General features: G+C 37.3%; 2 protein-coding genes across 15 annotated transcripts in view; one reads left to right on the top strand and one right to left on the bottom strand.

Moving 5' to 3' along the window:
- The window catches only part of LOC134536959 (gonadotropin-releasing hormone receptor), a 684,534-nt gene that overhangs the window by 190,118 nt on the left and 476,933 nt on the right, over positions 1-17,483 (top strand). The window lies entirely within an intron of this gene.
- The window catches only part of LOC134536980 (uncharacterized), a 579,850-nt gene that overhangs the window by 238,689 nt on the left and 323,678 nt on the right, over positions 1-17,483 (bottom strand). For 2 of the 12 annotated variants that reach the window (XR_010075901.1, XR_010075900.1), the window contains exon 1: positions 1,540-6,401. The exons of 5 other annotated variants lie outside the window; for them this stretch is intronic. Coding sequence is in view for 2 of the 7 variants with exons in the window: in XM_063377133.1 (XP_063233203.1) it covers positions 1,694-1,738; positions 9,752-9,828 (122 nt within the window). In the remaining 5 variants the exon portion in view is untranslated. Of the gene's footprint in view, positions 1-321; positions 6,402-9,746; positions 9,829-17,483 lie in introns of those variants that run through there. 5 more of the 12 variants (XR_010075911.1, XR_010075910.1, XR_010075902.1 and 2 more) reach the window with 4 other exon arrangements.

The following is a 17,483-nucleotide window of genomic DNA, read 5'->3' as shown; positions in this document are numbered from 1 at the left end:
ATTAGTTAATTAATTCTCATTTCACTGAGACAAAAAAAATGTATTTTTTTGCCACATTTAATAGTTTATTTTAACATAGTCAAACAAAATATATGTCCTATTTAGTTAATTGGAACAATAAGTTTAATAGAGTAATAATTTCCTAATCACAGAAAATAATTTAGGCGAACAGTTGTACCAACCTCCCGGATCAGTACAAGTAGTTAACAATTAATTTAATAGAAAACTGCAATAGAACATTAGAATTGAAGAAGCAAGGTGCCTAATGAAGGACATGTGAACTCATAAAAAAACATAATACTTTCCAAGGAATTTACACAATTTCGTCCAACAAATAACAGTTTATTTGTTCAAAACAAGTAACTTGCAAATATGAAACTGACAGCGATAAGTCGGGAATAAGTACATAAAGGAACAAAAACAATTAAGGCGTAACTGCACTAAAAACTCGTTAATACCGTTGCAAGAGCAATGACTAACCTTTAAATCATGCAGATGCAATATAATGAACTCAATACAATAAAAATACAATACACTTACCGCATCTGACAAAGGTTACAACAAACTTTGCACATGACTACCTAACCTAACCATGTCATGGATTCACGAACCTTCGTAAGGACGATCACAATACTCTATTCCGTGAAGTACAAACTGCAATACAATTAAAACCATTAAATTACTACATATTTTACGATCCCGCGGAGTCGGTAAATGCAATACACGCACAGTTACTATTAAAGCATTGAATTCCTCGGGACGTTTATGTTAACTCTTTTTAATATAGAGAGTGCCATGCACCGACCACTCGTGAACATCAAATTTGACCTTAAAAAAAATAGTACTGGGCAAAGTCCATAGGCAACACTGCCAATCAAAACGACTGAGCTACATTATTGCACACGAATGATTCCTACACGATATAATTAATGATAAGGCAAACAAAGTTTCCAAAGACAATCCAAAAACATTTCAGGAATAAGGCTAATCCAAATTTAATCACATACCCAAACCTTCATTCTGCCCACACACGTCGGACACGGAGAACTACCTACTACCCAAATAATTACATGTTGCCTCGTTCGAACCTAAAATAATAAGAACGTCAGGCAGCCGTTGCAACTACCAGGGCAACCGGCCGCTAGAGCGCATGCGCAGAGAGAAGACTGGAGTAGGGGAAAAGGACGGAAGGCAGTACAGACCACCAGGGAGGGGGCAATAAGAAGGAGGGGAGGAAGGAGGGAAGATTCTTGTTTAGCGATGACGTCAGACTCACAAATGTCGTCTTGCTGCTGGCACAACCACCCACCCTTAAAACCCTGACTAGGGTTTGACACCCTAGTATTCTGCCTCTTGATGCTCCAACACTCCTAGCCACATAGTTATACACTCAGCTCTCCCAAATCGAAGTCCGTCGTCAAATGAAGATAAAGTGTAGCACACTCAAGAAGAGAAGAACAGAGCAGACGAAGTGCAGAAGAATAGAGAAGAGGTTACTTCGCTGCAGACAGAAACAAAGTAGCTCTAGGCAAAGAGCACCTAGAAGTTCGTCCACCGCTGACCAGCGGTGTCATACAGGACGCTGAGTTCAGGAACATGCTCCACGAGCAGGCAGCCATCCGGCGAATTTCAGGATATGAGCACCACAGCAAGCAGAGTTCAGTCGTATCCATCTTCCAGAGCGTCCTCCGGTCTAGACGAGGGTGGTGTCAGCAGCAAGGAAGTCCAAATTCCTCTTCTTCAATGATGCAGCATCAATTTCATCCGATTCCATGTAACAGCCAAACTTCTTACAGCACGGCGATCCATATCAAGAATGGGAATAGGTTATAAGCATTGGAAACAAGAGGAAAACACTGGGAGAAGCGCATGCTTACCTATCGTACCAAAAATTCAATAACAAAATATCAAAATAGCATCTCAACAAGATTATGAACACTAACAACCTTTCTAACCTAACCAGTTAGAACTAAACCATTACACTGACAGAAACACACAAATCTCATGACTATATGTGTGTCAAGCATACTCAATATCATTACCTGTGAGAATTGCTAAACAGAGAAATTACCCCTTTCCCACATAATAAATCAATAATCCAAAATGCATTAACTTTAGATAAATAGAACCATTGTAACAAACTACTTAACAAATGTTTTTATCTGACTAGTGTGAGCTTTTATATACACCTTGCTATCTTTATTTACAAGTATCACAGTATTTTTACCTAAAAACTTCTTTATGACAAATGGCCCAACAGAACGAGGTATAATCTTACTGCTGACCTTAGCCGCAGCATCAGGCAGCACATAATTCCTGAAACAAACCAAGTCTCCTGGGTGAAAACTGTGCTCTTCATGTGAAGCATCATAACGCCTTGCTACAATCGCTTGAGCCCATTTTAAATTAAAAACCATTGTTTCAAAAAGCTCTTCGCGGGAAGCATCATCTAGAGGGATGCTCCACTCATTCAGCAGAGGATGTGCAAGATGCCTACCAAGGAAGGGCAGGGAAGGAGGGAACCCTGTTGACCCATGCTCAGCAGCATTGAAACCCAGATTAATCAAGTCCAGATCCTCATCCCAATTGTTAGACAAGACTTAAGGTTACTATTAAATCGTTCTACCATGTTACCCTTGGAAAAATATGGAGTACTGAAAATTGGTTTAATTGCCCATTCTAAACATATATTCTTATATGCCACTGACTGAAAACACTTGGCATTATCCGAAGTCAGAAAACACGGAGCCCCAAAGAGCTTCCAAACCTGGGATGTCAAAACTTTCACCACAGAAGTGGATTTCAGATTTCTCATAGGAAGCAAAAACAGAAATTTTGAAAAAAATATCTAATAAAATCAAAATGCACACTTTACCCTTTTTGGACCTCACTAAAGGGCCGAACACATCTAAGTGCGCAGTATGCCAAGGGGCTTCAGGCAAACTAGCAGCATGCAAGCCCAAGTTAGCTTGACAGGGAGGCTTACAACGCTGACAAACTGAACATTTCTGCACATAATTCTTAACATCCTCAATTAGAGTTGGCTATGCATAATGTAAAGCAACCTTCTTCAACGGTTTTGCCCTCCCCAAATGTCCTCCAAACACCGAGGAATGGAAATACATCAACACAACTGAACGTAATGACAAGGGAAGTAGCACCTTTTTGCTCGTCCTTTCTTCCCCGTATAACAGACTAGCTCATTATGCATACAATAAGGAAAAGTATCTCCATTAGCCATTTTTTGGGACAATTCTACACAAAAAGAGTCCTGCGCTTGAGCCTCTTTCAGGTTGACTAAAGTTTCTGTAATGACCCGCAAGGCCGACACCTCCGCTACCTTGATATCTTCGGCAGGTTCAACCTGGTACTCTTCCGGCGGAAACATGCGCGAAAGTGCATCTGCGACCACATTATCAGCTCCACGAATATGATGAATTTTGTACCAAAAACGAGCGAGATACAACACCCATCTACCAATTCTGCCCAGCAGATCAGGGTGGTTCAAGAGCCATGTCAGAGCCTGGTTGTCATAATATAAATCAAATTGAGAACAATTCAAATATGTTTGAAACTTTTCCATACCATAAATGCATGCAATACCTTCCTTTTCGTAAGCACTAAGCTTGCGCTCAGAAACTGTGAGCGCCCGACAAGCATATGCTATGGGCCTCAACCTACCCTCTTCAATTTGTCCCAAAACCGCCCCCAGAGCCAAGGAAGAGGCATCCACTTGCAATGCAAAATGCTTAGAAAAGTCAGGCAATATGAGAACTGGAGGAGAGGCGAGCTTACTCTTGAGAATTTTGAATGCCGATTCTTGATCTTCACCCCACTCGAATTTTTGACCTTTTCGCTTCAGACGGTTCAAAGGAGCCACATGAACATAAAAATCTTCAACAAAACGGGCGTAGTAACCCAAAACACCAAGGAATCGTTGTACACCCTTCATATTCTTTGGGCGCGGAAAATTAAGAATAGGAACAACCTTATCAGGATCCATCAACAGCTCTCCAGAAGAAATCAAATAACCCAAAAATTTAACATGTCTTTTACCCAGGGAAATCTTTTTCGGATTGACAGTAAGACCTGCTAACCGAAGTCTGTCAAAAACCTGTCGAACATGGTCCAGGTGTTCATCCCAGGAATTACTATAAATAATAATGTCATCTATATAGTTGAATACAAACTGAAATTTGATGTCACCCAGTATATTTTCCAGCACTCGAGACAATGCCTGTGACCCAAATGAGGAACCCAAATGTACCCTATTATACTCAAAATGACCCCATGGGGTCGTAAAGGCCACATATTTCCTACACTCAGGATGTATTAGCACCTGATGGAAACTAGAGTTCAGGTCCACAATAGTGAAATACTTGGCACAACCCAGATGCTGCTGCACTCTCAACCGTCGGCATGGGAAATGGGTCAAAGACTATGAGGTCATTAACCTGCTTAAAGGAATGAACTATTCTGAATTCACCTGGTTCTTTCTTGGCAACCAAGAAAGTCGGGGTACAATATTCAGATACCGAGGGAGATATGACACCCGCCTGCAACAATTTATCGATGAGAGTTCGCATAATCTGCATTTTAGGGGGAAATAAGCAGTATGGACGCTCTCTAACCGGCAAGTCTTTCTTGACACGAAAACTATAGGGAAACAAATCACATCTTCCCAAGTTCTTTGTGACAACATCAGAATATTCCTCCAATATACTACTCAACTGCTTAATCTGGTCCTCTCCTTCCTTCACAACCACTTCCATCACAGAAGAACTTCCCTCATTAGCCCAAGGAATCTCAACATCCGATGCAAAAGCAAAATGCAAGCACCTTTTGCCTGCATCTACATCACACTGAGCATGCCCTAAAAAATCTAAGCCTATAAAATGTCTACAGTGATCTGCGGAATTATACAGAAAATAAAGCTCCAGGAAAAATAATAAATTTTAAAATGTAATAGTACACAGGACCTAGAATACACCATTTCTCTATTAGCTACACAAGCTCGCAACTGCTGGTCTTCTGAACACACCCTGTATAAATGTGGGCATTCCCTAAACAAACTTTAGAAAAATTTAACACTAACCACGCAATGCGTGGTCCCTGTATCCACAAGTGCCAAAACATTTTTACCATACAAGAGTATTGGGACTTGACATACACGAGGCGTATTACCTTTATTTTTTCTAACCCCACTCACACACCTCACATGAGCGGAGCGGCCTCGTTTCCCGGACATTTCCCCCTAACATGACCTGGTTGCTTGCAATGGAAACACAGTCGTTCAGAATAAGCAATCTGTGGACTAGTGCAAAGCGAGGACGCATGCCCATACTGACAGCAATTAGCACATCTAGCATTTACAGCGCCAGACAGAGTCGCACCAAATGCCTCCACCTTCAGCGAATTACGATTCGTAACGTGTTGTTTGGAGCGACCACTCACGACTGCCCTACTAGAGAGCTGGACGCCTTGTCCAGAACATTGGCTACGAGTCTCACTAACAGAAAATTTCCTTGCATATTCCTTCGTGGCCAACAGTCTGTTCTCAACTTCACTAGCCCTCAACTGCGCAAAGGAGCGCGGCACAGACGCAAAACTACAGTGCTGCAGGGTAAGAGGAGATAGATTCCCCACAATAATCTCTACTAGAGTCGCCTCGGGAAGACCTGTGAAAAACACGTTCGAAAAGTCTATAACTGAATTGACAAAATGTATCATCGGCTCATTCGGTTCCTGATAACAATAAACTAGATCAGCCTTGCACTTTTCTCTCACCCGCGGAGGACAAGTATAGTCCAACACGGACTTCGCAAAGTCATCAAATTTACCGTGCACACTAATGACATCACACAATAACTGTAGAAAATGACCAGCACAATTCGTAAGAAGCGAGTGGACAAAATCTGCTTCGCTCACTAACATGAGCTTACACAATTTTCTGGCAGCAATCAGAAAATCCAAGACCGCACAAAGATCCCCGGATGAAAACTTTAGCAACCCCTGCAGGGATTTTATAAATAACTTTTGACTGAAGGAAGGAGGGATGCTTGGACGCACAGATGTTGCTTCCTGCGAAGGCGGTGCGGACAGCTCCGCGCGGAGAAACTGAACTGCCTTTCGCCTTAGATCTTGCACCGTCTCGCGTTCCTCGCTAGCCACGCCCATGTCAGATAGAAATGCCAGCAACTCAACCTTGCTGACAGTGTAAACCCAAGAAACGGACATGGTTACTGTTGGCTCGTGTTCACATGAAACAAAGACAAACAAAGAATTAGACACACAAGCCAGCACAGTTGCGTAGAATTTGTCCCAAACTCGGGGATTAGTACAAGTATTTAACAATTAATTTAATAGAAAACTGCAATAGAACATTACCATTGAAAAAGCAAGGTGCCTAATGTAGGACATGTGAACTCTTACAAAAAACATAATACTTTCCAAGGAATTTACACAATAACGTTCAACAAATAACAGTTTATTTGTTCAAAACAAGTAACATGCAACTATGAAACTGACAGCGATAAGTCTGAAGTAAGCACATAAAGGTACAAAAACAATTAAGACGTAACTGCAATAAAAACTCGTGAATACCGTCGCAAGAGTAATGACTAACCTTTAAATCATGCAGATGCAATATAATGAACCCAATACAATAAAAATACAATACACTTACCGCATCTGACAAAGGTTACAACAAACTTTGCACATGACTACCTAACCTAACCATTTCATGGATTCACGAACCTTCGTAAGTATACGATCACAATGCTCTATTCCGTGAAGTACAAACTGCAATACTATTAAACAATTAAATTACTACATATTTTACGACCCCGCGGAGTCGGTAAATGCAACAAACACACAGTTACTATTAAACCATTGAATTCCTCGCGACGTTTATCTTAACTTCTTTTAACATAGAGAGTGCCATGCACCGACCACTCGTGAACATCAAACATTCAAGAAGTTACGTCCAGTGTACCAGAGTTTGCAATATAGACTGTCGCCAAATAGTGTAAATTTTGCAGGTATTTCTACTTACACATAATCAATTTCATTATGTTTTTGGTGAAACATGAGTAGACAAAACGTTCCAGAGCATTCGTTCTTAGAGACAGGCCGAATTTTTATTTATTCTCCTAGCAAATTCGACAGTAAACAAGGGGAAGAAAATAATAAGAAAGGTGCAGTTCGGGCCCACACAGTATATTTTTAGTGAAAACGTCGGGATAAAATCATAACAAGTGTTTTGTAAGAATATGTGATTCAATTATCAATCTAATTTTTTTATTTTCTTTCAGATGTTGCTGTAGCTCTTGCATTTGCTCGGCACTAGACTTTTGGGGCTTTTTTGGATTCATTTTAACGTGAACTCTACTCTGGCTTGCGTTTACCATAATTCCGAGCATATATATATATATATATATATATATATATATATATATATATATATATAAAAATAATATTTATTTATCATATGAGACGATATCTTCAACTATTTTTTAATTTTCTATTTAACATCGGTTTTCAATTTTATTCCGGAAAATATTTTAATTGTCTCACTCTGGGTCCTAGCAGTGCTCCAAAAGCTCTTCACGATGACACCCGAACCAATGTCGTAGCCAGACGCGTTTCCACGCAACACCAATTTATAACTTCACTCAAAGCTAATTCGTAACAATCACGCGCATGCGCCTATAATGGTTCGATGTCGTGACAGGAAAAAACAAAAAAAACATACCTAATACCGCGCGACAAACACTTAACAAGTCATGATCCACCCGTTGTGGGCTCAAACATCGCAGACGCATTGTTATTGTCCCGTAGTTATCAAGTATTCAAATCTGACGGTGTTTCGCCACAGAGTGAAGTCGCTGTAACGAGCTAACAGGCGTTTTCACGCCAGCAAGGATCGCGGCGCGGCGCGGGGGACGACGGCAACTCTGGGCACGGCGTGTGGGCGCAGTGGCCAGCGAAGAGCGGCGGAGCTCAAGTCCACGGCAAGGCCGTGACTGGCAGGAAGTACCGGGCCTATCACAGGGCCGGCGCCCCGCGGCGCGCTTTATAAATTTATAGCCGTGGAAGAAGGCTGGGCGGGTATTGCCTGCCGGTGTCCTCGTGGGCTGCGACTGGCGGGAGGAACGACCACGATAAAAAAAAGGTTGGATGGTTTTCTTTCCGACCATTTGGCCCGGAGAAGAAATCCCCCACTGCCATCCAATTACTGCCATGTGGGCAAGAGCAAGTTCTCTCTCTCTCTCTCACTCACTCTATCTCTCTATTCCTCTCCCATAAACACAAGGATTACGTCCTGTGGTGCTCCAGCCTCCCTAGGGTCAGCGACTGTAGTGTGAGCTTCCTCTCTGGGATTAAGAGAGTAAAGTTCCGTTGTTTTAGAAATGGTAATAGATCGTAAAAGAAAATTGAGAACATTTGTAACCTGTTGATATCGACTACCCGGTCAATGGTACCAAGATTTCCCAGCTCATTTCGTAATTTTTAAAGGGGGAAGGATGTAAAAATCAGAAAATGTGGTCTTGGTGCCAACAAAATCTAGGCCGTGACAATTTTGTATCATTTGACTGTGTAAATTTAGCTTTGTTAAAGTAAAATTTATAAATAAATGATATACCTAAATATAAAAATTACTGGCTGCTACATAATATTGCCTTGTAAAGTCTTTTGCGTGTAGTGTATTATTAATTTTGGATGAATGAGTACATGTCATAAAACAGTGTAAATAGATTCAATTTTATGGTCTTTCTAAATATCTTTATGCGTTAATGAAAATTGTTTGGCGTTTAACAATAAATTTTTTTGTGGCATTAGAACTTTAAAACCCAATAAAGTTTTTATTTTTCAGTTCTTATCTTTCCCACTTAAATGCAATTTTTTTTCGCTTGTAATGTATCTTTCTGTACTAATGACCATTGTCGGTGAGAATTAAACAAACTTGTAGTTTAAAAAACTAAGAAACCCATTTTTAACTTTCAATTAACTAACATTAAAATAAATATAAAATATAAATTTAAGTTTTTGTCCAACAGCCAAATAATACACCACAACTCTGTATAAATAAAAGCGTGAGATATTATCTTCTTTCATGGTGACTATCCTAAAATTTTCAAATGGCTACATTCTAAAATTTTCTAAATTACTGTATCTTAAAATTTTCGTATGGACTATATCCTAAATTAGTGATTGAAAATCTATCACAAATAATACTGTTATTACTTATAGAAAATTTTAAAGAAATGGTTTCAAGCATCCCATTCCTATTTTTTAAGTTCACATTGTTATTAATTGCATATATTCATTTTTCTAATGGCAACATCATAAAAATAGTTATAGAAAATTTAATACAAATGATACTAAGCAACCCACGCTTTTAGTTATATGGATTTATGGTGCATTATTTGGCTGTTGGGAATACTTTAATTTAAATGTTATTTTTAAATTTTTAGTTAATTCAACTTTAAAAGCATGTTTTTTAGTTTTTAAAATATATATTTTTATTCTTTTCAGTTTTAAAAAAACTATTTTATTTTATGAAGAGGTTATAGTTTTTAAGTTTGTATGAAGGGGTAGCTAATCTCTGAAACTTCTGATCCGTTCTGAAAATCATTTCATTAATAGGAATTTACATTATTGATGAGTGATATAGGCTATTTTTTATTCTAGAGATTTATTTTTAATAACAAATCACAATTAACTGTAATTGAAATAGAATAAAACTCACCGTTTGGTAGGGGAGACTGGGTACGGTTGTGCCAATTTTCATTTGATCGCCCATAATTCCGTAAGTATTCCAGTTAGCTGGAATCAAGGTGTGTTTTATAGTGAAATGTACATTTGTCTACTTATAAATACTACAATTTTGTCTATAAGTGAAAAGGTTAACTTATAGGAGCCATTTGAATAAAACGAAACAAATGTCACAATCGTCCCCACCCCAAGGACAGTTGTGACAGTGCCTGGGGTCGAAAGTGACAGGTTAAAATATACACATAAATGGTCTTTAATCAACTTTATTGCACGTTATAAATGTCATACTATCATTTTGTGATGAAATACATCGATAAGAAAGAAAAATTTGCATCACTTATATCTAATACGGCTTTGTAGCATTTTTAATTATCAGTCTTCATATTAATCAGCCAATAGTTAACTAAAATTCTAATCAGCTGTTTTACAGCTTAAATAAACATTTGTGTAAGTGAACATGTAACAACAAAAACAAAATCAATAAAATCTAAGTAGGTTCTTATTTCTAAAAAAGTAACCTATTGAGATCTAGTCAGACTCTTCACAGTTATGACAAATGTAATGGCGACTACCATCTGTGCACTCAAAGTGGGCCCAGAGCTTACATTTTCCTTGGAATTTGATCCATCTAAAAGAAAAAAAAATTGTTTACTTATGTCACAACTGTACCCAGAAAATATGGCACAACCGTACCAATTGCATTCATTCGCAAAAAAAAACATTTGTTATTACTATACCGGATAACCTACGTTTAAAGTAATCACTGTGATTTATGATTTCACCACTAATTTTTACCTTTTTACGAGAAATAAACACTTATCACTCCATCTCTATACATAAAACAACAATCACACAACGAAACCGAACAAAAAAAAATTTCATGGGAAAATAGTAATGTGGTACTCTGCAAGCCGCTACGTCGCGCGCCGCCTGACGCAATACTGTGGAACACGTGCGGACAGGCGCGCCGCTCCTCTCTTCCCTTGCACCCCTCTCCACCCGTATTCCTTATAGTTTCACCAATACGAAGACTCGTCACGACCGTACCCTGGCACAATCGTGCCCAGTCTACCCTACATATAAAAACTATGAGTGTAATTTCTCTATATCCACCAAAACCATAGCCGTGAGCCATTACGTTGTGCTATTATAAGGAATAAAGTAGAGAGTAAGAAAAATGAAAGCTCTTGACCATGTTTTATACTATTGTCACTACCCATTTCGTACATTATTGTTTACCACTACAGCACTACCACAGCGCTGCAGATATTAATAAATAACCATTAAGACGACAATGGTATTAGCTTGCCAGTTAAAAATTATTATGAACTTCAGTAAAAAACATTTATGGTTTTTAAAAACCAACTTAAAGGAAGACTGTTCTAAATTGGTGAGTTCTAGGTAAAATAAAAGCTCTTGACCGTATTTCAAGTATATGTCTACAGGCTGGAAATTCAGCAGGGATGTTCTTTATATTACATACACATTAAATCCCGGGGTTTTCCTAAAATTAGCCTCCAAGGCAGGTTACGGAAGCGTTGAAGATTTTGGTGCTTTAACCCCATCTCCGGCACATTTTACACCATAACCCAACCTCAGAAACACTCTTAATAGAAAAGAACATATTTTTTTAAATTTTCTAAATTTACGGTAATTTACACCTCCCCTCACTGAGGGGGAGAAAGTCCAACTCTGGGCATATTTCCCAGCATAACCCGACCTTGAAAACTCTCTTAATCGAAAAGAATATATTTTAAAATTTTTCTAAAATTAAGGGCTTCAACACCCACGGCCCCTCCCCTAAACCCCCCCCCCCCCCCCCACATCAATCACCCGTCCAGCCGGGTACATTTTCTACCATGGCCCGAACTTTTGGATCGGTAACACTCCAAATCGAAAAATGATTTTAAAAATTTGCGTAGTTTTGGTTATTTAAACACCTCCCTCCCTTCCCTAGGGGCAGAGTTGACACCGGGACAAATTCCCACCATGCCCCGACCTCATGGATACTAAAAAAGCATTGTTATTACCCATAGCTCGAAATTAGTGGTGTTTTTAACATCTGACCCCCCTCCCCCAACTACCCATTATTTCTAAGGTCTTAAGTTATGAAAATATTTACAGAGTTTCTTGATTTGTATGTAAAATTTAAATACATTTGGACGTCGAAAAGTGGGTAAAAATTGAATGGAAAGATTTTATTACATTGTCCATTCATACATACAGGTCAAGCTAATAAAAGCGCCGTAAAAAGAAAAATATTGTGATTTCAATGTTAAGGATGTAAGGGTTAATAATGTATTTTAGATTTAAAAAACCCTACTTTATGAATAAATAAATGTGGTAACATAGTGGTATATGTAGATACACTAAAGAAATAACGTGACCGTTAAGTTAATGCTGACAATAAGTTGTCAGTTTTAAAAAGTGCAAATAGTTTTACACAAATTAGTTGATTCGCTGAATAAGTTAAACAAATGTTTCATTCTGATCAATCCCGGGGACATGCGTTGAATGTTAAAAATTTTGTAAAACTTACCTAGAAGTTATTACTCGTTATAAGCGTTTATAATTTACTCATTTTAGTGTACACAGAATTTTACATAACTCATTCTCAAGCAGAGAACCGTTCATAGGCCAATTAATCACGGTTCTAAATCAATTAACCAAAATTCAAAATGTTTCGTAGTTTTAGAGTTATAGGCATTATTTACAAATTATTAGATATTGTGACTATACATATTTGCTTCTCAATCATATATAACATTATTATTAAAAACAATTCAAAATAAAATCTTACTTTTTATACTTTTAGGAAGAAAAAAATAATTGGAAGACTTGTGCGACAACAATTTTTAATCGTGTGTATTGAGCTAAGACTGTTTGGATGGCTATGTCGTAAGTTATTACACTCACGTGTGCCTAATTTAACAAAGTAATAGTAATTATTTTAAACACAGATTTTTGTTTTAACTTTATGAAAAAAAAAACAAGATTTTCAAAATTAATTGCCATAGTTTAAATAAATTTATATCACTTAAAATTCAAAGTCTATTATTTAAGTATAGGACTACTGCTTAAAATTTAAATTCATAGCTACCACGTACGTAACACTTACGTGTATTGATCACACATTGTCGAAAACGTAAATATTATTTTAATATTTTTGTTGAAGACAAAATGTGTCATCAGTTTTCCATTTATAAGACTCAATTAAGTTTAAGATATCAGAAATTAAGAAATAAACTTAATTAAATCTAGTATTTAATGAAGAGTTTACAAGCTGGAAGCAACAAATTAAAGATTAAAGAAATAATTTAGATTAATTTAACGTAACAATAAAATTTAGGGTTCTCCGTATCAATATTTCTCCATTCATTGGTATTTTTTTGGTGACTAAATATTTTTATATTTTTTCTGATCCTTCGTCAATCTTTACAATAAATTACAACATTAATTATTTGCTAATGGGTGTATAAGGGCCTGCAAAAATATCTGCGGCCCAAATCCTATAATATATCTATGAAATATCAATATTATTAATTTCTAACTCCCAACAAATAAATTTGCACAAATATTTCCGTCTTTAGATAAGGAAATAAATAAAATCTATTAAATAAAAAAAAATCTTGAAGGAAACTCAATCATATTAGCTTCTACGATACACGTGTTGCAAATTTTACTTACATTATAAAATATTTTACAAACTTTTATTTTGCAAAACTAGGTTTATCAATTAGTTTAATTTTAGTAAAAACTTGGATTTTTTTCATGTAAGATATTAGCTCTCGGTATGTGGCATTTAGTGGGAGTAATTTCGTGCAAGCGACGGGTCAAGGAACGGAAATTTGTAACAACCACTGTGCTGCCATCTGTGGCGGATGGCTCAAACCAAAGCTCACAAACACAAATAGAAACTTTATAGTATTAAATGTTTAGTGAATTTTTAGCAACGTAGGCAGTATTTAAAAAAAATCCTTGTCAAAAATCAGGTTCAAAGCGGGGGTTTAATATTTTATCGTAGCCGTTTCTTTTGATACTTTATAATTTAGATCTGCTTATCAAATATTTCAATAGTTGACGTAGCTGCTCCAAAAACTACGTGTGATTTGCGTCCTGAATTATAGTTAAGAACACAATTTTCGTATGTTTATCACGCTCGGCATTATTTTAAAGAAATATACGTTAGATTTTGAGTCCGAGATTCGTATAGTAAATAAATGTATTTGCAACATGAGAACATATTAATTTGATAATTACAAAGGTTAGATGTTTACACATCACCGACGAGTACTAAAAGACTAGCTCACATTTATTTTTTAAATTTTTGATGTCGAATTGGTCCACTCGTATCAGAAATAATAAAAAAAAAAACATCTTTAAGTAAACGAATTAACTTTTTTTTTTCTAACGTTATGACTGTTCTTGTAACAAATGGTATTAATTGGTTAATGACTTGGACGTCTCTGGTGATTTGCGCTGCCAACTTGAACCTTGATTACTGTTGCAGGTAAGGAGAGCTCATTACCCCTATCAGGCACTACGCAAGTTCGCCTTGATGAGGTATTCACGAGCTCGAAACAGCTACGCCCGCTGTACAGTCGGAGATAACAAGGAAACTTCCATCCGGTGACCTCCGATCACGTGATCGAGGATCAGCATCACCTCAGGAAGACCTCCATCTTATCTGCACGAGGATGGAGTTCTGTCGAGCTTCCCGTTAACGGGCGCGACTTTAACCGGGTAAGTATAGGGTGTCCATAAGGGAATGCCCCAGTTTAGCAGTTTAATTGAGACTATTCACAACAAATCATACATCAAATTAAGGTAAAATAACTTATTTTTTCTTAAACATGCTCAATATGTGCACCTTTAAAGCTTGAAGAAACTGTAACAGGTATGGACGCATGTGTAAACGTGATCTTAAAACCTTCCACATGGTCGCCTTTGGCTTAAAGACTTGCTTTCCGAACAGATTTCTTAAAACTACGCAGGTAAGATGCTCTGACATGGTGAACATCTTTACAGACACTTTTAGTTATCACGTGCTTTTTTTTACCTTTACAAACACATCCAGTCGTTTCGGTGGATGTTTTTGCCACATGGGGGATCACAATTTAACTTTAAACGAAACGCACCTAGAACATAAATAACATATTCGCTCTTAGCAAATTGCAGAACACAAAACGCTTTACGCCCAGGAGTCGCTATTTTGCGTATGTGGCGCTGCAAGTGAGAAAACCACAAAGCAGTACTCGCGCATGCGCTTATATAAAACTGTATTTGTTACTATTTAATTGTAACCTTGAACCAATACTTTACAATGCTTATACATGATACTATTAAAATTTGTAACGGGAATATTCTTTTATATACATACTGTATTTTGAGCGCGAAAGTATTTTAAGCTAGGAGTTCGGAGAATAACTTCTTCATTAGCATTCACAGTCATAACTCGTATAACAGAATATTATTAAAATTCAAAAAAACTTCGAAGAAAATCCCACTGGCTTTGGAGGCATGATATTACTATACATATACTTTGCGTGGTTAATCTTAAATGTAATTTCAACAAAATTTATTTATACTTATAAGTTTGTATAATGTTGTTTGAAATACTCCATTAATTATTTTACAAACATTTTAATTTTGTGTTTATTCATTATTTGTAAGGAAAATATTTAATTTTATTATATCGTAAAACATTTTTAAAGGGACTAAATTAAAATAAAAAAATTAACACTTGAATTTATTAGTATTTAGTGATATCATTTTTAATTTCTTCGAGTTTATTTCTAAATTTTAAAAGGCTAGATATTAACATGAAGGAAATACCTTTGAAATTTTAGTGTTAATCTTTGACAGTGAAAAATTATTTATTGTTGTTACTTGTTTGAGCTTGTTTGCATTAAACAAACTATAAAATCTAAGGGTTAAAGTGTTTATGTAAATAATTATTTTGTCTGAAAAAAATTTAGAAACATGTTATAGAAAAGATGTAACTTCTGAGAGTAAGGATTCATACTTGAGCACATATGAAATCGTTTTTCGAGCATACATGAAATCGTTTTTTAATACTAACCCAAAACTATTTCCTACTTCAAGACTTTTTGTGGGACGTTATTTTCATGAAAGAAATAAAATAAAATTGAGAGATTCTTACATATTAAACAAGCAAATAAATTACAATTTTTAATATTTTTGGCTCCAACTCAACTATTAAAATACCTTACTTTATACAACTCAAATCGTTAGGTGTAAATATTAATGTACAGATTAATTTATGAATTAATCTTTTTGATCTGTGATAAACATATCTACTAATAATAGATGTGTGCTAAACTGCTACTGTCTCTGGAGCTATTCTGAGCAACTCATTACCCATCCCCTCGTCGACTCTTCCTCTAAAGAGAAGGCTGTCCTTAGGGGAAGAGTTGACGCTGCCGCCGACAGTCGCGGGCTGCCTGTACTTTCTTTGCACGGCGATGAGTCGACGACTAGGCGGTCCCGCGAATCGAATCCCCCAGAAATAGCTTCTCTCCTGCTTCTGGCGTCCCTCCCCCACCCTTCCCCACCGCGATCAGAGGGCCATCTTTCATCTGCTGCCGCCTCGTGATCACAGTTCATTTATTCGGACGTTTGCCGACGTCGCTGTTAACTCCTCCTCCTCCTCTCACTATCTCTCTCTCTCTCTCCCCTCACGTAAAACCCTCTACCCTCGGGTAATCAGTTGGGCAAACACTCGATGGTATAAGGAAATTCGCGCAAAAAAAAAAAATTAAAGTGAACTAGTCTTTCAGTACTCGCCAGAGATGTGACACATATAACCTCGGTATCGAGCAAATTCACGTGTTCTCATTTTGCAAATGCACTTACAATACGAATCTCGGACACAAAAATGTAACGTACAATTCTTGAAAAAAAAAATGCCGAGCGTGATGAATAAATGTGTTTTCAACTACATTTCTGGACGCGAATCACGCGTAGTTTCCGCACCCGCAGCTAGAATTCGCTGCCGGAGCAGCTACGTCAACTATGCAGTCATTAGATTTGCAGACCGAAATATTTAACTATATAAAGAAACGGCACCGATGAAAGTGAAAAGACATTAAAACAATTTTAACCCCGGCTTTGGGTCAAATTTTTGACAAGGAATTTCATGATATTATTGCCCATCTCTTTTTGAATTCAATAAACATTTAATACTAAGATGTTTCCCCTTTGGCTTTGTGAACTTAGATTTGAAAACACAACTGGCGTATATTTATTACACTTGACATTATTTAAAAAAATTCCAGTTGAATTTTGTGTCCGAGTTTCGTGTTTTAAGTGTACTTGCACATGAATGTGCTCGGTACCGAGGTTAGAATGATGTTTACAAATCAACTGACGAGTACCGAAAGACTCACTCACGTAAATATATTTTCCCCCCATATATTCCTAAACATGCTTCTAGAAGTTTATCGTCTGCGACAGAAAGCCATCGCCAAACGAGGGCGTCGACCAGAATGCCATCGCGCGCTGTCGTCGTACACCGTACACAGCGTGGCTGGAAGCTGAGTCTCACTGCGCTTCGCGGTTTTTTGGAGCGGCCCTGGACAGTCCGGCTCTCCTGTTGAACGAGTCACTCGACTCGTTACCTAAACGTATCCACCTACAAAGCTCCCAAATCACGCTTTAGGACTTTTCATCATGCAACTACGTAA

Source organism: Bacillus rossius, chromosome 1 (assembly GCF_032445375.1).
Source record: "Bacillus rossius redtenbacheri isolate Brsri chromosome 1, Brsri_v3, whole genome shotgun sequence".
Classification (NCBI taxonomy): Eukaryota; Metazoa; Arthropoda; class Insecta; order Phasmatodea; family Bacillidae; genus Bacillus; species Bacillus rossius.
The sequence above is the reverse complement of the archived record's forward strand: the minus strand, read 5'-3'. Positions and strand labels throughout refer to the sequence as shown.